At 43.3% G+C, this 26,696-nt stretch overlaps 1 protein-coding gene across 1 annotated transcript in view; it reads left to right on the top strand.

Moving 5' to 3' along the window:
- CNTNAP5 (contactin associated protein family member 5) overlaps window positions 1-26,696 on the top strand; it is a 603,640-nt gene that overhangs the window by 545,651 nt on the left and 31,293 nt on the right. Inside the window, exon 20 of the mRNA XM_056861386.1 lies at window positions 23,856-23,986. Within this exon, the coding sequence (XP_056717364.1) occupies window positions 23,856-23,986 (131 nt within the window). The remainder of the gene's footprint in view (window positions 1-23,855; window positions 23,987-26,696) is intronic.

Genomic DNA, 26,696 nt, shown 5'->3' with positions numbered 1-26,696 from the left:
GGTGGGCCCGGCTGGGAGGGGGCAGCTGTCAGCGGGGCAGGACGCCGAGCCTCTGCGGGAAGCGAAGGGTCTCCGGGTGCCCCGTGCGCTGCGGGCTGTTTTGCGCCCCCCCCCCCCCGTGTGTGTGTGTGTGTGTTTGGAAAACTCATCAAAACTCATCAATAAGCCCCCATACAGAGTTTTGAGAATTTGGAGGGGGGAAATGTGCATCTGGAGAGTGGCAAATGTAAGGCGAAAACCTCCCGTGCATGAATGGCCAGAGACAGAAAAAGCCTTCCCGCTTTTTCCAAACACACACACACACACACGGCCCCCCGCCTCCTCCCCCCACAGCAAAGAAGTGGGGGCGCGCGTGCGCAAAACAGCCCGCAGCGCACGGGGCACCCGGAGACCCTTCCCTTCCCGCAGAGGCTCGGCATCCTGCCCCGCTGACAGCTGCCCCCTCCCAGCCTCTTTCTGTCTCCCTCCATCCTTTTCTTTCCCTACTTTTCTTTCTTTTTCTCCCTTGCTCCATTTCTTTCTCTCACTCTCTCTCTCCCTCCTTTCCCTCTTTCCGGTGGCTTCTCCAGCACCCTCGGGTGGAGGGGCGTGCAGTCCTATTCCATCTTTGAACTGCTCACAAGCCACCCTCCAAACACCTTTCCATTTGTCTTGATATGTAGAGAGAAAACAGTAAGGAACTAGGGTTGCCAATCTCCAGGTACTAGCTGGAGATCTGCTATTACAAGTGATCTCCAGCCAATGGAGATCAGTTCCCCTGAATAAAATGGCCACTTTGGCAATTGGCCTCTATGGCACTGAAGTCTCTCCCCAAACCCCATCCTCCTCAGGCGCCACCCAAAAAACCTCCCACTCATGGCAAAGAGGAACTTGGCAACCCTAACCTCCCCCCCGCCCCCCTGCCCCCCCCCGCGGGGAGATCAATGTCCGGTATGGTCCCCGATTGACGTTATAAATATGCAAATGGCCCTTGGCAGGAAAAAGGTTCCCCACCCCTGTTCTAGACTTTTCAAACAATATCCATGCATGTGTATATAATATCCTCCCCTGTGGCTTCCACCATTCTTTGTACATCCAGCAACCATTCCAGAAATGCTCAGCTCTGATTGTATTCACAGTACAATGACTAAAATAATATATTAGTGAAAAAACAAGGTTCCACCCATCTCTGAAGAAACCCTGGAGAAATCTCTCAACTGCATAGGTGAAACAGTATGAGGTCTGGATTTGATTTCTCAACAATGAGTTGATCATGTGCCTAGTATACTAATAAGCTTATTTAAAAGAATATTGTTTTGGAGTACTTTTCTACCAAAATCAGTTGAACGTTTTGGTTAACCATTCATGAGAACTTTATTTATGAAGCTTGCAGACGTCTAGTAAGACCTTTTTTATCAGTAATTGCATCATTTGAATCAGTAACTTCCAATATATTTAGCCTATGCTGCAGATATTCAATTCAACTTGTCTTCAAAACTATTTTGAAGTCACTCTTAATGGCAGTATCATGGTAGAAATTGCATCGTCAACATTTCCTCCCTGAATGTCTGTTGTTTCCTCTTGGCTTTATCCCTTTAATCGCTACACCAATTTTGTTAAGTTTCATGAAAGCTGAAGCTATTTAATTTAAAAATAGCATTCTGGTGTGCTGTTTCTTCCTCATGCTTCTAGTTTATACTTACTGTTATAACACAAATTGTACTACGAATAATAATGTCTACAGTAGTGGTAAGGGCGATAATGAAGGGAAATAGTTGCAAAAGCTTGTAACATGTCATGAAAACCAGGGCCAGATATGTGTCATGAAAACCAGGGTGTGTGTGTGTCTGGTGAGGGCAGTTGCCCCAGGCAAAAGGAGGGAGGGGGCCAGTGTGGGCATGGTGAGTGCAGGCATGGGCAGAAGGAGTGCCTGGAGCAAATGGCTGCTTTGGAGATCTTGAGGAAAGGAGCTGGCTGTACACACACCCCTCCCCTGCGCGCATCATCCATGTCTGCTCTGGTCAGTTTTAGCAGCAAGAGTTAGTTTGTTTGCCAGAGCAAGTTTATCGAAAGGATGCTTGGAACAAACCACAATGAGTTCTTTTTCGTTTGCCAGTGCAAGACCCCTGCTTTGAGATAGTCAAAACCAAATTGCTTGGGGGGAGGGGGTTAAAATGGCCACTCAGTTCAGTTAAAATGAAGAATCTCACTGCAGGACTGGTGGGGGCTGGTGATGTATTTTTTTAAAAAATACATACAGTCAATTACAAAGCAGTGTTTTTGAGGGAAGGGACTCGGAAGTTCCACATTTTTGCTGGGGATGCATAAATGATCACAAGGTACTCCTGGAATTTCTTCAGGGTAGAAAGCCCCCATGCATAGAGTATTGAGAATTTGGATCAGAAAACTGTGCATCTGCTGATCGGAAAGCCCAGCACAAACTTCCCATGCATAAATGGCCATTCTCTTTTTCCTCTTTAACTTCCTAATTGCCAACTCCCAGCTGCTGTTTTCCAACTCTCTCTCTCTAATATTCCATCAGCTCTCATTGGTCACTCTTAGGAAGAGGTGGAACACTATGCTTTATAATGATCTTCGATTGCTGCTGCTAATGTTGAAAGCTGCTGTGGTTTTAAGTGTGAAGCTGTGAAAAATGGGCAGATCCAGGTCAAGAGAAAATCTGCATCAAACCTTTGGGGCATTTCTAATTTTAGAATGCATTCTGAACCCCTGAGTATGCAAGTCACATGGGGCGAGGGCACTAACATCTGCCAGCCCTCAGCCAAAGACCTTGCTTGGTAAATACATTATCTATTTTGCAGTTGATAAGGAACTTAAAGCAACAAGAGGCGCACAAGAGGCCCAAACTCAGTAGCCAAGAGACCCTGATTGGATTATAGAGAGAGAAGGCGGCAATGCAAGCATTTTAAAACTAATCTGCACATTGCATCCTGGCAGCCCAGCTCCATGCACTTATGCCAAATGGGATAAAACCCAGTTAATTCTGAGGTCCAGCTAGGTCTCTCTGCTGCCTTATTGGCTGTATGCTGCTGAAAACAGTCAGAAACTGGTTTGTTTCCCTCCCCCCCCCCCACACACACGCATATGGACCCCATGTAGTAGATTGGATATGCAGGTCATTTGTCCTCATGTTACCATAGTTTCTCTAAGTGCTATATGGCACATCTTTGAAGTGCTCTGTTTTGTTTATTTGAAAGTTTGGAAAGATAACATATAGATTCAGATTCATTTATTAATACAGCAAATGTTATTAAAACATTCATATCAGTTACAGAATTAAAATTGGAGAATATACAATAGCTAAAACTATAGGATATATGAACACATGAACACATGAAGCTGCCTTATACTGAATCAGACCCTCGGTCCATCAAGGTCAGTATTGTCTACACAGACTGGCAGTGGCTCTCCAGGGTCTCAGGCAGAAAAAGGTCTTTCACATTACCTACTCGCCTAGTCCTTTCAACTGGAGATGCCAGGAATTGAACCTGGGACCTTCTGCATGCCGAGCAGATGCTCTACCACTGAGCCACAGCCCCTCCCTATGATTCATAGACAGTTTATATAATTTAAACAGACCTCGAATAATAAAACATTCTCCATTTTAAGTTAAGTTACCAAGCCCCAGCTTTGTCTGATGGATCTTATATATTGTGGAACAGAATTTAGCTACTTACTTCACCCTCTGGTCTGATCCTTCCCATAGGAAACTCCTCAGTCTCCCTTCCTCAGTGCTATCCTTTATTAGATTAAGGAGAGGGGAAGTTAGCTTGTATCGGACTTCCTGATAGAACAAGCACCTAAAAAAGACATGCGCAGTAGATTCAACTTCACCAGACTTGCAGAGATATCCCCATTCTAATCTTGGTAATCTCCTAAATCTGCCTTCTAGGATCTCCAAGGGTAGGGCAGAGCTTCTAGCAAGCGAAAAAGCCCTTCTTTGTTCATTTCCAAATATGAAAGATATTCTGCTGGTGCTAACACATACCTATTGTTGTCTCGTGCCAAAAATGCTGGAGTTCACAAGCTCTATGGAAAACAGCTGGATCGACATCACAGTCCATTTGGGTAACAACCTCAAGGGAGGAAGACAGACTCTGATCAATATCTGTTACCCACTTCTGAAGATCCACCTGTGTTAGGATTTCCAATTCTTCAAGCTCACCACCTCTCTGTCTTCTTTATCATTTGCCTGGGCTTGCAGTCCTATACATTCATTGCATGTTGAGGAGTATGAAGACTCCAAAGGTGGTATAGAGTCATTTAGGATAGATTGACAGCCTTGTGGGTCCTCTGTAAGGTCTATAACCAATTTCTCGCTTGCTCCTTTCCTTTATCCCTTAGAAGCTCCTTGATCCATTGATCTTGAGCAGCATATATCTAATGTTTGAGGAATATAAGGACTGAAACAAATCTTGCCACTGACAACGTAGTCTTGGGATCCCTGTCACTTAGTAAAAAGGGCATTATGTCAGACACATAGGCATTATATTTATATGTTAAAAGGGGAGAGATATAATGTGATCAAAGTTCCTTATAAAAGCGGCATTCCAAGAGGGCATGAGCTAATGAATCAATAGAGCCAGAAGAGCAAGGCCAGGTCCTGTCTGGATATAGTATATTCAAATTCAAATTCAAAAAACCTTATTGGCATAACAAGTTGTTCAAAGCATTCCATAATTAGTCAGATGATACAGTATCAATATCAAAATCTATATCAATATCAATAAACATGGATGAAGTAGGATATGCCGGAATGCAGTGAATATAAGGTATATATAAAAAAAATGTATCTAAAATAACAGGAATAATAGCTATTATATTTTTTATTTGATTTTTATTTTTAAAGCTTGCTTCAAAAACATGGCTACTATTTCTGTAGTTTCTGGGTCGTGCCCATTCAGTAGGAATAGGGCTGTTGAATTAAAAAAAATTCGGTATAGTTCGGATTCGGCTGAATTCGGCCCGTTTAGATTCGGGATATGCCAAAGTCCGAACTCCCCCACTTTGGTCCGTGCAATTCGGTGGGAATTCAAAGTTCGGGGAAAAAATTCGGCCGAATAAAGCCATTAAAAACACAACTGCGCCTTTCCGCGGCTCTGGGGGGTCATTTTTGGGGGTAGAGGTCCCAAACTTTCAGCGGAGCTTCAAAGGACCCTTCTTGCCAGACCCCCCAAGTTTTGTAAAGATTGGGTCAGGGGGGGCTGAGATATGGGTCCCGAAAGGGGTCCCCCCACCCTTAATGTGCATCTCTGAGCAGAGCTTGCTGCCCACACACAAAGCTCCCAGCCCCGACAAACAGCTGATGAGAGCAAGGGCGGGGCAGGTGCAAAGAAGTTTGCAAAGCAACACAACTGCAAAGCAACACTGCAAAGCAACACAACTGCAAAGCAACACCTTTGCAAACATGCAAAGGGCGGGGCAGGTGCTAAGAAGTTTGCAAAGCAACACAACTGCAAAGCAACACAACTGCAAAGCAACACAATTGCAAACATGCAAAGCAACACCTGACTCCTGGGAGTTTGCAAACTATGGAAAGGGACAGAGGCAGCTAGCTATGCATAATGAGCAGGAGGGGGAGGAATTTCCCCTTTTGCATGGGACTCGGGACCAGGAAAATGCATTCTTTAAGTCACCATTTGAAAACCAGTTTTAGCAAGCATCAAAATAGACCTAACCGTATGAATGAGGGAAAACCTGAGGACATACAACTGAAGCCCCCCCTCAAACCAGGGAGAGACTCGAGGGGGCACACACCCCCAGGCAGAACGGGCAAAAGCCCCCTTTGGCTCCCCCCACCTACAGAAACTGCTCCCTCCCCCCACACACACAGACTCTGCTTCCTCCCCCCCCACACACACACAGGAGAAAAAGTATAGATTAAAGCCCCCAAAGGGGTCTTACTGTGGCTGTCTTCTGTTCCATCAAGAGGGGCTGGGAGGAGGACTGGGTAATCCAAGACGATTCCATTTAAGCACGGGACGTTTTGCTCTGGAGATGCATACAGGATTGGGTGATCCATTCATCCCAATAGGGAAAAGGGAAAAGGGGAAAGCCCATATCTCAGGGTCCCCTGACCCAATGTTTACAAAACTTGGGGGGTCTTTTAAGAAGGCTTGTCTGAAGCTCCGCTGAAAGTTTGGGGTCTGTACCCCCAAAAAGCACCCCCTGTAGCCACGGAAAGAGAAAAGGGGGGAGCCGATATTTCTGCCCCCACTGAACCGATCTTTACAAAACTTGGGGGGTCTCTTAAGAAGGCTCGTCTGAAGATATCCTGAAGGTTTGGGGGCTGCACCCACCAAAAAGCGTCCCCTGCCGCCACGGAAATGGAAAAGGGGGGAGGGAAAAGGGGTGGAGCCCATATCTCGGGACCCCCTGACCCAAAGTCTACAAAACTTGGGGGGTCTCTTAACAAGGCTCGTCTAAAGCTCCGCTGAATGTTTGGAGTCTGTACCCCCAAAAATGTGCTCCCTGCAGCCACGGAAAGAGAAAAGGGGGAGCCCATATCTCGGGACCCCCTGACCCAATGTTTACAAAACTTGGGGGGTCTCTTAAGAAGGCTTGTCTGAAGCTCCACTGTTTGGGGTCTGTACCCCAAAAAATGTGCCCCCTGCAGCCACGGAAAATAGCGAATGTGCACAAGCACCCCCCCACACACACACGAGGATTTCTCTCACTCTCCCCGGCCCGGCCGCGCATCAGCTGATTCCTCCAGTACTCAATACTGACTGATTGGCCAGAAGAAGACCCAGCTTGGCCACTGATTGGCCGGGGGAGGAGAATGCTGCTTACTGACGGCCCCGAAGTTGCCGGATTTATTCGTGAACTCCCAAACTCGCTGAATTCGGCTCCCCCAGTTTCCCGCTATTTTTGAGTTCGGTTCGTCCCGAACTAAAAACCGCCGAATCAGGGGAAATTCGGCTGTTTTTCGGTTCGGGCCGAACCGAATCAACAGCCCTAAGTAGGAATCTAAACAAAGAGTGAGGGGAAAAATTCCTGTCCTGAATTAATGGCATTAAAAATTTAGTGCGTAGATCTGCTAGCATTACACACTCCAATAAAATATGATGTATGGAGTCTATCTGATTCAAGCCACAGCCACAAATTCTCCTTTCCAACTGGGTATCACTAAATCTCCCAAATAGAACCGCCGATGATAAGGCGTTTAATCTAGCTAGCATAAAAGCCCTGCGGAGGGAGGGATCACTTAGAAAATAGTAGTAACCCTGAAGCAATCCAAAATTGGCAGAAAGACCCAATTTGGATGAAGAACAAGATAAAGGAGTTGTAGGCAGAATTATTTGTCTTTCATGGTCGAGTAGTCTTTGCTTAATAACTCGGAAAATTATTTGGCTGTCCAACATCAATTGTCTATATATAGTATATTTAAAATTCTGCCCTGCATAACACCTTGCTTGCTCCAGTAGTTACAGCCAAACATATGTGGTGTTCAGGGGATGGCCTCTCCTTCCTTAGCCCTTTGTTGGGGTGTTCAGGTGTGTCCTCTTGATTTTTAGCATGAGCGTCTCGTGGGGAGCATCCTTGCCCTTCTTCCACCTCTCTCTGGCTTTTACAAGTCCCCCCCCCCTTGTGTCAGCCTCTTGCTCTTCCTTTCTGGGTCCACGTTAGGCCTGGCTAGAATATTCATTTGCTCTTGAAGAAGAAGAGTTGGTTTTTATATGCCGACTTTCTCTACCACTTAAGGGAGACTCAAACCGACTTACAATTACCTTCCCTTCCTCTCCCCACAACAGACACCTTGTGAGGTAGGTGGGGCTGAGAGGGCTCTAAGAGAGCTGTGACTAGCCCAAGGTCACCCAGCTAGCTTTGTGTGTAGGAGTGGGGAAACAAATCCAGTTCACCAGATTAGCCTCCACCGCTCATGTGGAGGAGTGGGGAATCAAACCCGGTTCTCCAGATCAGACTCCACCGCTCCAAATCACCGCTCTTAACCACTACACCATGCTGGCTAGACTTTGAGGGAAAGAGGGATGAGCATGCATTATCTTCAAAAACTCTTATTGGGAAAATATGGTAATTTCTTAGAAGCCCCCTCTTGCTCATGAGCAAGGATGGAAGTCTGTTTTGGGAAAAAGATATAACCAGGCTTTTGTAAAAGTTCATAATTGGTAGCCAAAATAGATTTTCTGTGTCTATTTCAGAGGGTTTACAGCCTAAGATTTGACTCAGGGAGATCATCACCACTCGCTTGTTATTCTAACTTTTGTAGTTGCCTATTAACAAGACCACTTTTGTTCGCTGGAGAGATCGAAAATTTTTAGTACTCAGGTGTTGTGGATTATTGAATCTATAGTTAGACCCGCTTCTCTCACACTTGATGACTGACGTCCATGCTGCACAGTTGTTTCTGAGAAAGCAAAGTAATTTCCCTTTGAGGCTACAATTCTGCCAGAGAACAGCCCACAGAAAAAAACATATGAGACAGGAGTAAATATGGCTATAAACTCCTCTGAAGGTCAGAACACTCTAAAATCAGCTTGATAGAGTAATAATTCACAGCATACACAGGCAGTTCTTATGCAGAAGGAATTAGATAATCTAAATAAATCAAGGGAGGATCTCCAAGTGTTGTTGTAGCTCTGACGCCATCTTAGATCCCCCAGCAACTCGATAACATATATTTATTTTATTTATTTACTACTACAAACCTTATTGCTGCCCCAGGGCTAATTTGTGGAGGAAAGCTCGTGCCCCAAATAATGAGCAAACACACAACATTAACTGGGAATCATTGGAATAATATTGGCCTCAACTTATTTATTTATTTAATTTTTATTGAAATTTCAAAGAAAACAAAAACACACGTAACAAACTCAATCATTCCCATACACACAATACAGTCCAACTTCCAGGGGATTCATTTTAAATTTAACAGTTCAAGCTTACAAGAAAGGGGAAAAAAGAGAAAAGCAAAGGCATATTCAGCTGTCTTTCGATACACTGCTTAATCTTAAACTATACCAATAATATTAATCATTTCTACCTATTCACTTAATGTTCAGTTGGCTAATAATCTCTATTTACCAATCCATATAAGCTATGTCATATATACATTGAATACGTATTCCATATTGCTACTCCAGTTATTTTCCTTTTTTTTTTCAAATAAGTGCAAATATACCACAGCCCCTCTTTACTTAGTTATACATAATCAAAGTAAGGTGCCCAGTTGTTCTGAAATTCTTCCATTGATCTTCCTTTCACCAAATTAGTTTTGCCATCACTGTGTATTCTGCCATTTTATCTTGCCACTTTCCCAATTCTGGAATCTCCTCTTGCTTCCCGGTTGATGCCAAAACTGTTCCCGTGAAGGCGTGCGGGGGGGGGGGGGAACAGATCTGCCCCTTCCAGCTGGAAGGCGCAGATCTGTTTAAAGCGCCCCCCGTGCACCTTCAGGGAAGCCCCGTGAAGGCACATGTGCGGGGAACAGATCTGCACCTCCCAGCTGGAAGGCGCAGATCTGTTTAAAGCGCCCCCCGCATGCCTTCAGGGAAGCCCCGTGAAGGCTCGCAGGGGGGGGGGGGAACAGATCTGCGCCTCCCAGCTGGAAGGTGCAGATCTGTTTAAAGTGCCCCCGCGCGCCTTCAGGGAAGTCCCGTGAAGGCGCACGGGGGGCGCTTTAAACAGATCTGCGCCTCCCAGCTGGACCTTGAATCATAATTACAACAGTTATTGCAAGAAACATACTATCTGAAGGAAGAACTACTTCAGATAGAAAAGATTTTCAGAATTAACTCAGCATATTCCAAAAAATACCACACCCCAAGAGACATCCTAGTTAAGTTCACTCATCAAAAGACAAGAGACGAAATCCTACATCTACAAAGAGAATGTCACCTTCAATTCGAAGAGAAAGACATCTTGATTTTAGCAGACTTACTACCAGCTGTGATCCAAAAAAGAAAGCAATTTGACCATTTAAGAGCAGCTCTACATAAGTGAAATATTAGATTCCTATGGATTGCTCCATATGCCCTGGACATTTCTTTATCAGACGGGAGGAAAATCATCAGAAACAGGGAAGAGGCCAATCAGCTTCTGGCAGAATTAACTATCAAATTCCGAAGGGGGAGACCAAGCAGTGAAAAAAGGATCAATATTGGAAGAAGAGGAAGTGCCAGAGGAACTGAAGTTGGACAAGGCCACTGGAACAAGCTAAGATGGATAACCTAAAAATATTAACTGTCAACGTCAATTGTCTCAACTCACCTGCAAAAAGGAAAAAAGATATTTCATCAGTTGCTCAAAGAAGATTGTGACATAGTCTGTATTCAAGAAACACACATTAAGAATGCACATGGGAAATTTTTGGAATGTAAGAAATTAGGAAAACTATATTTTTCATCATCATCTAAAAAGGAGAGGAGTTGCAACTTACTTTAAGGGGAACAAACTGACTATCATAGATACATTTGAGGACCAGAAAGGAAGATACCAAATTCTACTGACACAAGGAGCAAATGGGAAGATCTTAACAATAGCAAATATATATGCTCCTAGCCCCATGGGGCAGAGTGGTAAGCTGCAGTACTGCAGTCCAAGCTCTGATCACAACCTGAGTTCGATCCCAACGGAAGTTGGTTTCAGATAGCTGGCTCAAGGTTGACTCAGCCTTCCATACTTCCGAGGTCAGTAAAATGAGTACCCAGCTTGCTAGGGGTAAAAGGAAGATGACTGGGGAAGGCACTGGCAAACCAACCCATAAACAAAGTCTGCCTAGGAAACGTCGAGATGTGACATCACCCCATGGATCAGAAATGACCCGGTGCTTGCACAGGGGACCTTTACCTTTTTAATCACTCTAAAGAGGAATTTTAAAGTCTTTTTTTGAAGATCTAGTGACAATACATCAAGGAGAAATTCTGATCATTGGTGATCTAAATGGAGTTTTAGATCCTAAGACAGACAAATCATCTCAGTCCAAAGAAAGCAAGTTGCCTAAGACAGTATTTCAATTTATGGAAGATTGGGGCTTATGGCACCCCAAAGACAGAGACTATACTTTTTTTTCTAATAGACACAATTCTTACTCTAGAATCGACCTGGGACTTTTATCCAATACTCTGCTGAATTATATCAAAGCTGCTTCTATTTTACCTTCAACATATGCAGACCACAACCCTATAAAGCTGAAGTTCCGGGGTGAAAGAAAAGGACTAAGAAGATGGTGCATGAAAGACAACGTATTGGTGAGAAAAGATATAACTAAGCTATGTCAAGAAAAAAAATCAAAGACTTTTTTACGCGGAATTCAACACCAGAAGTGAATTCAGTATGGGATGCAAGAAAAGCGTATGTGAGAGGAAGATTGATCGCTATAACATCTAAAATAAAAAAGACCAAAAGCAACAATTGGAAGAATTATATCTACAACTACCACAATTAGAGGAAGAACATAAGAAATCAGGCAAAAAACAAGCCCTGGCAAAAATCCAAGAGCTAAAGGACAGAATTGGTGGACTCAAAGCTGAAGAAATGCAGAAGAAATTAAAATTTGTAAAACAAATTCGAATAAACCTGGAAGAATGCTATCAAACATGTTGAAAAAAGAATCTAGGTAAAGAAGGATCACCAAAGGTGATTTAGTACTGGGGACATTCTGTCGGCCCCCTGACCAAATGGCTCAGGGTGATCTTGAGATGGAGAATGAAATTAGGGAAGCATGTAAAGGTAATGAAGTAGTAATAATGGGAAACTTTAACTTTACTCATATTGTTTGGATAAGTGTATGCTCCAGTCAAGCCAAAGAGATAAAAATTTTAGACATCCTAAATGACTGTGCCCTCGAACAGTTGGTCATAGACCCAACCAGAGGGGAGGCGATACTGGATTTAATACTCTGTGGTGCTGCCAGTGACTTAGTGCAGGAGGTGGATGTAGTTGAGCCAGTTGTAAATAGTGATCACAATGTCATCAAATTTAATTTATATGTAAGTGGGAAAGTGACTGTGAAATTTCACACAATTACCTTTGACTTTAAAACAGGGAACTTCTCTAAAATGAGAAACCTGGTAAAGAGGAAGTTGAAAGGAACAGTTAGGAGGGTAAAATCTCTGGAAAAGGCTTGGGGGTGACTCAAGTCCACATTATTAGAGGCTCAGCTAGCTTGTATACCGCAGGTCAGGAAAGGTAGTAATAAGGTCAGGAAAGGTAGTAATAAGTCCAACCACCATGGCTAATGGGTAAGATGAAGGAAGCAATTAGAGAGAAAAAGTCTTCCTTCAGAGACTGGAAGGTTTGCCCAAATGAGGTGAACAGAAGCAAACACAAACTTGCACAAAGGAAATGCAAGCAGATAATTAGAGATGCAAAAAAAGATTTTGAGGGGCATATTGCTAAACACATCAAAACAAACAATAAGAAATTATTTAAGTATATTAGGAGTAGGAAACCAGCTAGAGAAGCAGTGGGACCATTGGATGACAATGGGAGGAAAGGAACTCTAAGGGAGGATAAATCGATTGCTGAAAAACTAAATGAATTCTTCTCATCTGTCTTCACTGTTGAAGATACAGGGCAGATTCCTTCTCCTGAACAGAGATTTTGGAGAGGGGAGAATGAGGAACTGAGGCAAATAGTGGTAACAAGGTAGGAAGTCCTAGAGCGTCTAGACCACTGGTTCACAACCAGGGGTCCGTGGACCCCCAGGGGTCCGTGAGAACTAAATTAAGGTCCACGAAACAAAGTTATAAACCCATAATAAATTAATATTTTCAATTAAAAGTTCTCTATTATAAAAATATATATTCAAATATTATTCTAAGTTTAATGTTTAACTAATAGTTATGATTAAAGTTTATTTTCAAATTCTCAGAATTTTTATTTTGAACCTTGGGGTCCCTGCACCGAACAAAAAAGTCCTAGTGGTCCCTGGTCAAAAAAAGGTTGGGAACCACTGGTCTAGACAAACTGCAAACTAACAAGTCACAGGGACCAGACGGTATTCATCCTAGAGTTCTTCAAGAACTCAAATGGCCTCTGTACCAGAGGACTGGAGAATGGCCAATGTAATACTCATTTATAAAAAAAGGTTCCAGGGGGGACCCAGGAAATTACAGGCCAGTTAGCTTAACGGCTGTTCCAGGTAAATTGATGGAAAGCATTATTAAAGATAAAATTGTCAAGCATATAGAAGGGCGAGGTCTGCTGAGCAAAACCCAACATGGCTTCTGTAAGGGTAGGTCCTGTCTCACTAACCTGTTAGAGTTTTTTGAAAGCGTCAATAAGCATGTGGACAGTAATGAGCCTGTGTACATTGTGTATTTGGATTTCCAAAAAGCTTTTGACAAAGTCCCCCACCAAAGACTGCTAAGCAAACTTCATAGTCATGGGATAAGAGGACAAGTCCTCTTATGGATTGCGAGCTGGCTGAAAAATAAGAAGCAGAGAGTAGGAATCAATGGTCAGTTCTCACAATGGCAGGATGTGAGCAGTGGGGTGCCTCAGGGATCTGCATTGGGACCGGTGCTTTTCATCCTGTTCATCAGTGACCTGGAGTTGGGGTTAAACAGTGAAGTAGCCAAGTTTGCAGATGACACCAAATTATTTAGGGTGGTTAAAACAAAATTGGACTGTGAAGAGCTCCAGAAGGATCTCTACAAACTGGAAGAATGAGCATTAAAATGGCAAATGAGATTCAATGTGAGCAAGTGTAAAGTGATGCATATTGGGGCAAAAAATCCCAACTTCAAATCTACACTGATGGGATCTGTGCTGGCAGTGTCAGATCAAGAAAGGGATCTTGGGGTGGTAGTGGATAGCTCAATGAAGTGTGCGGCTGCTGTAAAAAAGACAAATTCCATGCTGGCCATAACTAGATGAGGAATAGAGAATAAAACTGCTGATATCATACTGCCCTTGTACAAATCTATGGTGAGACCACACTTGGAATACTGTGTACAGTTCTGGTCACCACACCTAAAAAAGGATATTACAGAGCTTGAGAAGGTGCAGAAAAGAGCAACCAAAATGATTAGGGGACTAGAGCAACTGTCCTATGGGGAGCGGTTAAGATGCTTAGGGCTGTTTAGCTTGGAAAGAAGGTGGCTAAGGGGAGACATGATAGAGGTCTATTAAATTATGCATGGTTTGGAGAGAGTGGACAGGGAGAAGTTTTTCTCCCTCTCCCATAGTACTAGAACATGAAGTCATCTGTTGAAGCTGGAGGGTGAGAGATTCAAAACAGATAAAAGGAAGTATTTTTTCACACAACTCATAGTTAAATTGTGGGACTCCCTGCCCCAGGATGTGGTGATGGCTGCCAACTTGGAAGGCTTTAAGAGCAGAATGGACATATTCATGGAGGAAAGGGGTATTCATGGCTATTAGTTAAAATGGATACTAATCATGCTGCATACCTGTTCTCTCCAGGATCAGAGGAGCATGCCTATTATATTAGGTGCTGTGGAACACTGGCAGGGTGGTGCTGCTGCAGTCGTCATGTTTGTGGGCTTCCTAGAGGCACCTGGTTGGCCACTATGTGAATAGACTGCTGGACTGGATGGGCCTTGCTCTGATCCAGCAGGGCTTTCCTTATGTTCTTGACAATTCAAAAAAATGGTCAGTGGACGATCAAAGAGGAAGATACTAAAAACATTTTTATGGATTATTATAAAAAACTATCAGAATAACGACACTGAACAAACAGGTTTATACATGTATATCCAATTGGCATGTTTGAACAAGTTCTCAGACGAAGACCGAAATCTATTAAACCAAATGATAACCACACAAGAGATCTCGGATGCAATTAGAAAGTTGAAGCCAGATAAAGCACCAGGCCCGGGTGGACTCTGCTAATTATTACAAACTGATGGAACATATTCTGACTCCGCATCTGCAAAAGACTTTTAATATAGTATTACAAGAGGGTAAATTGCCTGACTCATGGAAAGAAGCGCATATCTCATTAATTCCTAAAGATGAACGGGACCACCATTCTCCAAGAGCCTATAGACCAATTTCCCTATTGAATGTGGACTACAAATTATTGGCAGCGATACTGACTGAAAGGTTGAAGAGAAGCATCTCGAAAATAATACATTCTGATCAAACTGGATTTATGCCCAAAAGACAGTTAAAGGACAATGTGAGAGTTGTTTTGGCTGCTATTCGTTATATCAAATCCAACAAAAAAAGTGGCAATGTTATTCTTAGTCTATGCACGCCTGAAGATGATGGGACCTCAGTTAGAATTAGATAAAGAAATAAGATGTTAACATAATAGTTAAGTTCTTACTAGCATTTTATGACAGATATGCTGTTAGCTAAAGATATAATAAGACAACTGGCCTGCTCTAGTCACTCCGGATTCTGACTAGTCCACACACTCCTGAAGATGATGGGACTTCAGTTAGAATTAGTTAAAAAATAATAATAAGATGTTAATATAATAGTTAAGTTCTAACTAATTATGATTTAGAATATTAACAAGAAGATACAGAATGGTAAATACTAGACTGCGGTAGATAATGAAGTATGAATATAATGAAATGAAAATGGTGTGGACCCGCTCCAAATGTCAACCCTGTACAACATACCATAATTGTTCCCAAACCCTTTTTCCTTTCCTACTTTGTATATTAAAAAGCTAATAAAATATTTTTTTTAAAAAAAAGATTCTGCAACAGATATACTGGATTCAAACCTTTTGACGGGTTGGATTATAGAAAATGGATAATAGATGAAGTTCAAACCTATAATAGCTTTTTAGTATGTGTTGATTTTTAAGTAAGGCAAGAGGATTAATGACGATATATAGAAAAGTAATGGAATTATATGAGTTAACACTTTTTAATGAAATTTTGTACTTAATTAAGACAGTATAGCCGGGGGTAAGATTAGTGAAGTGATTTATTGAGGGCACAGATAAAGATGTTTTTCTCTTTTTACCTTTTCCCTCTTTTTCCTTTATGTACCCTATAAAAATAAATAAAAAATAAATAATAATAATAAAAAAAAAGAACAACAATGTGGCAGAGCAGGTGGATCAGGGTTTCAGCTGGATGACCAGCACCCTTAGAAACCATTGCTGTAGCCCAAGGGGCTGGGCCAGCAGCACCAGTGCTGTTGACCCAGCTCCCGAAGTATCCAGGCCAGATCATGGGAGTATCCCCCAGCCTCAGCAATCACTCAGCAGACAGCCCCCAGGCTCCTGGTGTGGCCTCGTGTCCCATTGTTTCTTCCACAGATAGATGCAGGGCCCATCTCAGATGGTTCTGGTGAGCGAACGGCCCTGGGGCAAGCACATGGAATATCTGGTAGAAAAGGCTGCCACCATCATGAAGCATAAAAAGATGATGGGGCATGCTGACCATAATATCTCTGACCCATAATTGCTCTACTTTGGGTCACTTGTCATCTTTTATTTGTCTCTGGATTGTATGATCTTTCCTTCCTACTATTAGATATATATTTTAATTATGAATTTGTATTTTAATATTTTGTGGGAAATGTTTAAATCTTTAACTTATGCAAAATTATGTTACTATTTTTAATGCTATTGATTTTATTTTGGCAGAATTTCCACCTTATTTTGTATTATTGCTATGGCTTTTTTTGCTAATGCAATAATGACTTGAAGATGATGATCCCAGGCACCAGGATCCCACACACACTTACAACAATGTTACACACGGCAAAGGAAGGAATGGTGCTTGGGGTGGTGGGCTGTCACCATTGTCAGGGGTGCTGACAGCAGGGGGGACGGGGAGAGGGACGGGGAGGGGGGATTGCAGACCCAATCCTCGAGAATGCTTTCCCTACCTCACCACATCTCCATTCACTGCCCACAGATTGCCACCTGAGCAGCCAGGTCCTTCCCTGGGGAGATGACCTATCATGGAGGTCTGGGTGATGGGCACACCCACCAGGGCACACCCTTCTGGTATCAGGGAGAGATGCCCACAGAGGGTGGAGCCTCCCACCCCTACAGAGGCTCTACCCTGTTGCACTTGGCTGCCAGATAGAGCTGTCGCTCAATATATATAGTGGTGGAAAATGCCATCAATTCACAGCTGACTTATGGCAACCCCATAGGGTTTTCAAGGCAAGAGATGTTCAGAGGTGGGTTCATTGCCTGCCTCTACATGGGCTGAGAGATTTCTGAGAGAACTGTGACTGGCCCAAGGTCACCCAGCAGGCTTCATGTGGAGGAGTGGGGAATCAATATAGGAGTGGGATATATCTCCCCAACACCAAGCACATATTTGCTAATGCCCGGTAAAGGTCCCCTGTGCAAGCACAGGGTCATTCCTGACCCATGGGGTGATGTCACATCCCAACATTTACTAGGCAGACTTTGTTTACGGGGTGGTTTGCCATTGCCTTCCCCAGTCATCTTTCCTTTACCCCCAGCAAGCTGGGTATTCATTTTACCGACCTCAGAAGGATGGAAGGCTGAGTCAGCCTTGAGACGGCTACCTGAAACCAACTTCTGTCAGGATCAAACTCAGGTTGTGAGCAGAGCTTGGACAGCAGTACTGCAGCTTACCATTCTGTGCCACGGGGCTCATTACATACTCACAAACTCAGGATTGGCACATCAGCTCCCATTTGAATTCACATGGCTAGGCTAGGAGAATTGAGCTTCATTTCCATTCTCATGTGTGCATTAATCTTTCCCTTTGTGCTAGCCAATCATTATTGCAAAGGAAAGTTGTAGGGCAGATTTTTCCCTCACTCCTGTGAATGACTCGAGGTAATCTTTCAGCTGCATAATCACAACAGTAACCTTTTGCTACAGCACTTGAGAGCTAAAACATATGTGCAGATGCCCTAAATGACTAAAATTAACATAAATCATCATATTTTCCCTTGAATAAATTGTCTTTTTTAATAAGTATTTTGGACTAGCTGTGACTTAATGGTGAATTAGAATACAAATTGTTAATTTGCTTTTTTGGAACATGTGAGAGAGCAATACAATGAAATACAAATAGTGTCTTATTCTTTTGAGGAACAGCTATTTGAGGAACCTCAAGGTGCAGTGATGCTGCACCACCTTTTTTGGTGGCATAGACTCACTGTTTTCTATAGGAGCATTTTCCCCATTTAACTTTTAAAATTGTTTTATTTTCTCTGCAGCAGCCAGGAAGCCTTTGTGGAGGTGCCATGGCTGTACCACTCCTGGGCGCTGCACATCTACCCCCATCTTCAGGAATGGGGTACCCAAAAGTGTAACTTGCCCAGATTCACCCAAAAAGCTTCATGGCAGTGTGGGGATTTGATCCCAGGTCTTTTAGATCTGTGCCTGACAGTTTAACCAGTATACCATGTTGATTCCATCAGATGACATAAATAGAGCTCCAAAGGGTCTTCCTTTCAGGCACTGAACAGGCCTAGACTCCTTAGCTCAGGCAGCTGAAACCTGACCTGCTGTGAGGGTTCCCAACCTCCCTGTGCAAACTCCATAAAATCAATTGCTCAGATGGTCATGCAGAAACAAGGAACTTTATTGGAAGCTTCAGAAAAGTATAGGCCTTACACTGGTAAAGTTGCAAGTGCTCATGATTTCACAAGGACAGAATTATAACCCCTACAGGGAAGCAGATGTCAAACGTATGTTATGGGAAACTACGAGATAATTGTGCATGGTACAAAACATCAAAGAGCTCAGGAAGCTTGTTAGTACTATCTACCCACCAAGGCCATCGCTGGTGGAAGGGAGTCAGTGAGAGCAAGGGAGGGACGTGGGAAGAGGGAATAGACATTCCAACCTGGGGCCTGTCAGACGCAGCGCCTGAACCAAGGAAAGGCAAAAGGCCTGGACTGCTTTTACGAGTCCTGGGGGGGGGGGAGGGGGAGAACATACAAGGCAAAGGCGTACAGACCCTCACACCTGCCTCCTTAAAAGAGGACACTTCAAATAGGTGAGGTTGAGCAGATCTAAGCAGGTAAGGAGAAAGGCAGTAGTCCAGATATGGATCCCAGGTTGTGGAAACAAATAGGCAGCCAACAAAGATGTTGTGGAACTAGATTTATATATGCCCATCACTGTACTGCTGTGAAAAGATGGGCTGCATTCAAACCAAATGAAGTTTCAAAGTTATCTCCAAGAGAAGCCCCTCCCCCAGTGTTTTCATAATTCACTAATTTATTCCATGAACAATACCCTGTGACGTAATGTTAAACTGTGGGATAATTTGACTTTTCACACCTTTTGAAAATATTTTGTATTCCGCCATGAAACTGTGAGTAAAATGTGTATCTTGCTATTACTAAAACTACATAGGACATCCCAAAGAAAATAGCATCAGAGGCCATAATCAGATAAGAAGGTGTCAATTACTCAACCCTGGTTTGAAGATCTTGCAGTGCATGTCCTGATTCCATATGTAATAAGAACATCTGCAAAATAAGCTGGTAGTACTTGGCAGTGAGACATAGCTTAAGCTTCAGTTCATGTCTTGAATGCATGCTGAGATACACAAAGCCACAGAAGGATGACAAAGCAACCCATGGCTTTAATAAAGCTCCCAGAACCATAATTTGGTGATTGCCTTAATTACAATTATGAGACAGAAATGATACAGAAATTAAAATAAAATATATTGTACCCATACTCTTATTGGAGGCATAATGTGGCATAGAACTCAACTAGAAAATCTGAATTCAAGGATCCACAAAAGAGTCCCTTTTTATGCATTTCTCTTTCTGTCACATATTTAAATGAAACAATTAGAATCTGCAAGTTTTGTGGGTAGAAACTAAGTTGTTCTAAGATGTTGTTGATCAAGATGGTTTAAATGTAGTTGTAATGCTGTATAAGTTAATGAACCTATCCCAATTTTTATACATGTGTAATGAAGTGTGAGGCAAGTGAACTGACAGCTCATGCCTATGTAGAGTTACTCCTGTGTAGGCCCATTGAAGTAATCTCTGCATTAAGATAGCACTGTTTGATTATTGCAGAAGTGTTTAAGGTCCCAGACTATATTCCAGGGGCTGCAGGATTTATTAAGTTTCATGTATAAATTGACAAAACCTTTGCTGATTAACAGTGCCATCCTAAGCAGAGTTCTACCTACCTCAGGCCCATTGACTTATAAGGGAGCAACTCTGCTTAGGTTGGCACCATCAGTGTTTATGTGGGGGAATTTAGTTGATGAGCCTTCAAGTTAAAAGCACACTTTTATTTCTTTGACACTATTTGGTTACAGTATGCTAGTACATTACAGACGGGCCACAGATCAATAGAGCACTTGCTTTATATGCAGAAGGTCTCAGGTTCAGTTCTTGGTATCTTCAATTAAGGAGCTCAGTTACTAGGTGTTAGGTAAAACCTTTCACTGCCTTCGGGATGCCAATCTCCAGGTGGGACCTGGGGATCCCCCAGAATTACAGCTCATCTCTAGACTACAGAGATCAGCTCCCCTGGAGAAAATGGAAACTTTGGAGGGTTGACTCTATGGAATTGTACCCCACTGAGGTTCCTGTCCTCCCCAGACTCCATCCCCAAATCTCCAGGAGTTTCCCAACCTGGATCTGGCAACACTACTCCCCTCACTCGCATCCCCTGCGGGTGGCCAGGGGAGAACCTGGCAACCCTACGACTGACTTGAGAGCCATTACCAGAGTAGACAGTATTAAACTAGACGAATATCAATGGCATTTACTTCTAACTATGACTGGTAGTTTTTGTTGACTGTAAATTGTAAGGTATATTTCCCTTCAAAAAAGAGTTTTTGCTGATGGTGCAGAAATTAATTAAAATTAATTGAAATGATTAACGACTTTAGCAACTTAATCATCTGCCTCAGGTTGATTAATTCATTGAAAACCAGATAATTAATCAACTTAAAAGCATTTAATCAGTTGATAAAGCTCAATTTAATTAACATATCAATCCATGTAAGTTGCTTTTGCCTTTTCTGCCACTTATGCATTAGCTAGAACCAGTTCCCATGACTATACTGCATGAGCATGGGTTGAGTATATCTGAGGAGAATTGTTTTTGGAGTAGTGGTCATGCAGTGACTTCACTGTAAGCCAAATTCACAAGTCAAGCAACATTTACCCTGTCACTCTACTTACTTCCATTAGCTGTGCAATAACCCCTTCCCTCAGAGGGCTAGTGTGCCCCCCCCAAAAAAAATCACAGGCTGGGTATATGTATCACTGACTAGATTGAAGGTGGAAGATAGTTTACTTTCCCCCATGTTTTAAATATATATAAATATATTTCTGCGTGTAGATGTCAACCTATCAGACTTATTTTACAATGTCATGTTCCTTATTGGGTGCTGTTTTGTTTTTTAAGAAAAAAGGAATTTCCTCAGAGTTTACAGACAGCTAATAACATCAATGTAATATTCAAAGACATTTTTTTCTTTCATTTGGCCCAACCAAATGATGACTCGTTTGTTAAGACATTTATAGCAAAATAATAATATGTTAAAAGCAAGTCATATATTGAGAGATACATGACCACAGAATAAAGCCATATTTTCACTCAAACAATACTAAAACTATTGTCCTCGTCCTTCTCTAATTTAATTTGACTAAATTGGAAAGTAAAAATTAGCAAAGCTAGCTGTTTCAAAAGTATGCTAGACCTGCATGCCCTCTGGTGGAAATGATTATTGTACAACAAAGCTTAAATATTGTGACTTGCTTGACCTGCTTAATGAAGGACTAAATTATCAGCTCAGTGATTCCTTCCACTCTACGCAGTTTGATTTCAGTGTAAAGATGATTCTCCCATTAAGTTCCCACATGAGAGGCTGCAGCAAATGCTTCTACATAGCTGTGGCTTTGTATGTCGGTTGTCACATTTGAAAATGCTATGAAATATGAAAGCCAGAGAAGTGGAGTATCTCCAAGCTAGCAATGATTCATTCTGAACAATGCACATAATGGGTTGCCTGAATGGATCCAGCACTGCAAAGAAGCCTTTCAATTGGCCTGTAACAAGCAGAATCTCCCAACCTTACAGAACAAGGTACAGGGTAGTGCCACCACCCAAGCCCTGCCCTTTTTGTCTATCTGCCTGTGATTTGGGGCACAGGAGGGGCTCTGTGTGTTTGTGAGGGATGTGTGTACTTCTAGCTCCCACCACACTTGCTCTTTTTCACTAACCAACCTAACCTAGCCAGGAGGTTCTCGCCTATGCATGGAAGAAGTGGCCAGGCATGAAGCTGAGATTCTATGAACACAGGCTGAGCTCTTAAAGAAGAAAGATCTTTATTTTCTATACCAACTTTAAACTCTAGATCAAAAGTACAGAGGAAAGAATGTCACAGCACTAAAGGGTTATTGCAGAACTAGGAAAGGAAGTAAAGCATAAGGCTAAATAAGCTTTAGAGTCACGGGTGTTACCTTGGCATCACCTCCTTGGGATAGACACAAACCTGCTGGAACATCAAAAATAGAAGCTGGTCAAGGCAGACTCACTTTATTCCCTTTCTTGTCCCCAATCCTGGTTTAAGCACTTCTGACAGGTTGTCGATATCTTTTTAACTTTTCCTGCCCCAGCTGGGTGTGTTTCCCTTCATCCTATCATGAGGTTGGGAGTGCAATCCCATGTGGACCACTCTGCCCCCTTTTCTGCTATTAACATAAAGTGCTTGTCTCCAACCTTTATAGCCCAACCCATGTCATCCAAATAGCCATCCATCTTTCCCCTTCCTAGCAGTTGAACAGAAATGTAGGAAATTCATCTCAACTCAGCCGGCAGTTTGAGCAGTTTATAGCCCCTTTTCCAGAGAGAAAGAATGTTTTGTTCTCGGAGTTTAGAGTCTCCTGGGTGTAACATAGGACACCTTGCACTTTCCTGTCATAGCAGCCATGTAAATGAGTGGGTGGGCAGAAGTGAGAGGGAGGAGTTATTCTCAGGTTCAGATTAAAGCTAAACTGGAGAAGAACTCACAGGGCTGTAATGTTCCTCTTGTATCAAAGGTGAGCATTAAGAGTTACTGTTATTTGTATTCGGAGCCAAGGAATTACGAGCATCCTTGATGTCACTCTTGTGTTAAAGGAATATTTGGTAAATCACATCAGGGCCTACAGATCAGGTGATAATGCAGTCTATTGGTGAGGAAGATACTACTCCAATGAAGAGACTATTTTTTTCCATGAGTTCTTACCGTATATACCCGTGTATAAGCCGACCCGCGTATAAGCCGAGGTGCCTAATTTCTCCCCAAAAATGGGGAAAAATTAGACACCCGCGTATAAGCCGAGGGTCGGCTTATAACCCCTCCCCCCCCCGCAGGCTTACCTGGGCTCCCGGCAGTAAGCGGCGCAGGCCTGGCGGCGGCGGCGACACAACCGGGCGAGGGCCGGGGCAGCCTCCCTGCAGCTGCAGAAGGCCGCCCCAGGCCGCCCTCGGCCGCGAGAAGCGGCGGCGCGGCCGGGCGAGGGCCGGGGCAGCCGCCCCAGTCCGCCCTCGGCCACGAGCAGCGGCGGCGCGGCCGGGCGAGGGCCGGGGCAGCCGCCCCAGGCCGCCCTCGGCCACGAGCAGCGGCGGCGCGGCTGGGCGAGGGCCGGGGCAGCCTCCCTGCAGCTGCAGGAGGCTGCCCCAGGCCGCTCTTGGCAGCAGGAAACGGCGTGGGCCCGGCGGGGGCGGCGGCAGTAAGTTCCCTCCTCCCTCCTCCCTCTTCCCCCCTCCCCTACCCTACCGTATTGACCCGCGTATAAGCCGAGTTCAGCTTTTTCAGCCCTTTTTTGGGGCTGAAAAACTCGGCTTATACGCGAGTATATACGGTATTCACTACTGTTTGCCAAATGGTTTGTTGAATGTTGTGTAAATACTGTGCAACATTGTTGTATATGGCATCTGCTTATTAGTATTGCCTTTTAAAATGGGAATGTATTTTCTTTCTTTCTTTTTAAAGGAAGCCTACAAGTCCGTTACAGGGTGATTAAGGACAGATCTCTTATTTTCACCATTGATTCTGGAAACTTTGCTAACCAAGAGCTTCACCATGTGAAGATCAATAGAAACGGAAGAGAGCTAACCATTCAGGTATTGAATATGCCCATTAGTCTCTGCTTTCTCACCTTCCTGGAATTTCACTGCCTTCAGTGGGCAAAAGAGAAGGAAGCTTTCACTCTCAAAAGCTCATCCTGAAATAAATGTTGCTAGTCTTTAAGGTGCCATTGTACTTCTGTTTTATTTTATCAGTCAGTTGGCCAATCTATCAGTCATTTCTTCCCAATAATTTATCTATCAACCGTTCCATCCCAGGCTCTCATTCAGTTGTTTCATCATACTGTTGCATGACAAAGAAGCAGGACCCCCAGCAACTCTATGCAAAGAGGGGCTGGGCTAGGCCTCAGCAGTCCTTGTTACATTCTGGTGGCCAGGGTGCAAGCAAGCAAAAAGGGGCATGACCTGTGCTTCCCATCAAGGGACCAACACATTTTACTCCTACCACAGTGCAATTTCTGAATGTCTTTACAGTTTCTCGTACAAATGACTGGATGACATTTATGTCTATGAGGAAAAGGGCTGCACTTAGAGGGAATGTTGTAGTATGGACAAATCTGGCACCGAGGCCTGATCACAACCAACATGAATCCCATGGAAATAATGCCTTTCCTCCCTCCTGGGTGTGGCTCAGTGGCAGAGCATCTGCTTGGCATACAGAAGGTCCCAGGTTCAATCCCTGGCATCTCCAGTTAAAGGGACTAGGCATGTAGGTGATGTGAAAGACCTCCCCCTGAGACCCTGGAGAGCTGCTGCCGGTCTGAGTAGACAGCACTGACTTTGCTGGATCAAGGGTCTGATTCAGTATAAGGCAGCTTCATATGTGTTCTGATTCTCCAGAATTATAGGATTACAGGCTCTGCTTCAGACTTGCTGAAGGCACAGACATGAGTTATGAAGGGACCACCTGAAAGGAAATTGTACTGATCCTCCCCCACCAGTAACTAGTTATAGGAAGTAGGGTTGTGCAAAAAAAAAAAAAAGAAAGAAAAAAAAAGGTAAATTTTGGGTTCAGGTTTATTGGGCCTGATTTTTTTCAATAAACCCAAAATAAGCTGAATACCCATACCAGTAAATATTGGTATTCAGTTTATTTCCGGGTTTACTGAAAAAAATCGGGCCCATTATAGTCTATGGGGGGGGGGGAATAGAAGCTCCTGTGGGGACATTTTAGACGTAGAGTTCCCAAATGTTCATGATAGCTTGAAGGAACTCTCCTTGCATGAAACCCAACGTTTGGGGAAGATTGGGTCAGGGTCCAATTTTATGGGGTCCCAAAGGGGTTACCCCCATTCCCTATAGGAAAACATTACAAAGACACCAAACTGCCAAAAAAAGCCTTTTCTCTAAATTCAACAATGAGAACAATGATGAACAATGAGAACAAAGCAGTCCCCCCTCCAAACAATCAAATCACCCCCTCCTTTCAGGTAAAAGCCAGCGAGATCTTAAGCAGGGAAAACCCCAAAATTCAAACAATGCAACTTTGAAACAGCAAGCAGTGGAGAAATGGAAGCAAGCCCCCCCACACACACAATAATCAAATCACCCCCTCCTTTCAGATGAAAGCCAACAAGCTCTGAAGCAGAGAAAACCCCAAAATTCAAACAATGCAACTTTAAAACAGCAAGCAGTGAAGAAATAGAAGTGGGGCCTCCTACCCAAAATAATCAAATCACCCCCTCAAACTAGCAAAAAAAAAAAAACCCACACTAACCAACAGGCCAAGGCAAAATGCATTGCTGCCATTGGCCACATGGGAAGTTCCAGTGTGCCTTCCTATTAGACGCTCCAACATGCCTGCTCCCTCCCTCCTGCTGCCCTGAAAACCAGCCAGGGGGCAGGAATATGAAGAAAGGAGGTAGCTCACCTTTAAACACAACAAAGGTCACAAAATGGAGACTCCACACAAGGCGAATAACTGAAACTCGAAAAGCCAAATATCTATTTGGCTTTTTCAGGAATCGCCTATTCAGCTTTGGGCAGATTCCCATGTTTTGGTATTCGGTTGACCCGAAACCCGAATATTGCTGAAATGGCTAATTTAGGGTTTATGTTTGGTTCAGATATATCAATATATACAACCCTAATAGGAAGTGTAGGAGCCCCGTGGCGCAGAGTGTTAAGTTGCAGTACTGCAGTCAAAAATTCTGCTTACGACCTGAGTTCGATCCCTACGGAAGTCGGTTCCAGGTAGCTGGCTCAAGGTTGACTCAGCCTCCCATCCTTCCGAGGTCGGTGAAATGAGTACCCAGCTTGCTGGGGGTAAAGGGAAAATGACTGGGGAAGGCACTGGCAAACCACCCCGCAAACAAAGTCTGCCTTGGAAACGTTGGGCTGTGACGTCACCCCATGGGTCAGGAATGACCCACTGCTTGCACAGGGGACCTTTACCTTTAATAGGAAGTCTCACCTTACATTTGGAGAATCTGGTACTAGTAAGTAGAACCCAAAATCTCAATAGATGTGGATTCTATTCATGGTTGTACTATGAACTGTGAGCCTATTGCCCTAACAGTTGTGCCTTGGTTTCCCCAAGTGCTATTTTAATACAATTTGTAATTAAAGAAACTAATCAGGGTTGCTGAGATGACTCCTTGCTTTGATATATCTAAAGGTTTTGAAATTCATTCATGAAAATGAAAGATTTATGAACTATAATGAATATCTCAATTCTGAAATTGAATTCTGAAAACACATTTATTATTTATTGTTTATTTGTCTCTCATATTTATAGAGTGCTGTT

Source organism: Euleptes europaea, chromosome 15 (genome assembly GCF_029931775.1).
Source record: "Euleptes europaea isolate rEulEur1 chromosome 15, rEulEur1.hap1, whole genome shotgun sequence".
NCBI classification, from domain to species: Eukaryota; Metazoa; Chordata; class Lepidosauria; order Squamata; family Sphaerodactylidae; genus Euleptes; species Euleptes europaea.
Note: the sequence above shows the minus strand (reverse complement) of the source record. Positions and strands in the feature narration are given on the sequence as shown.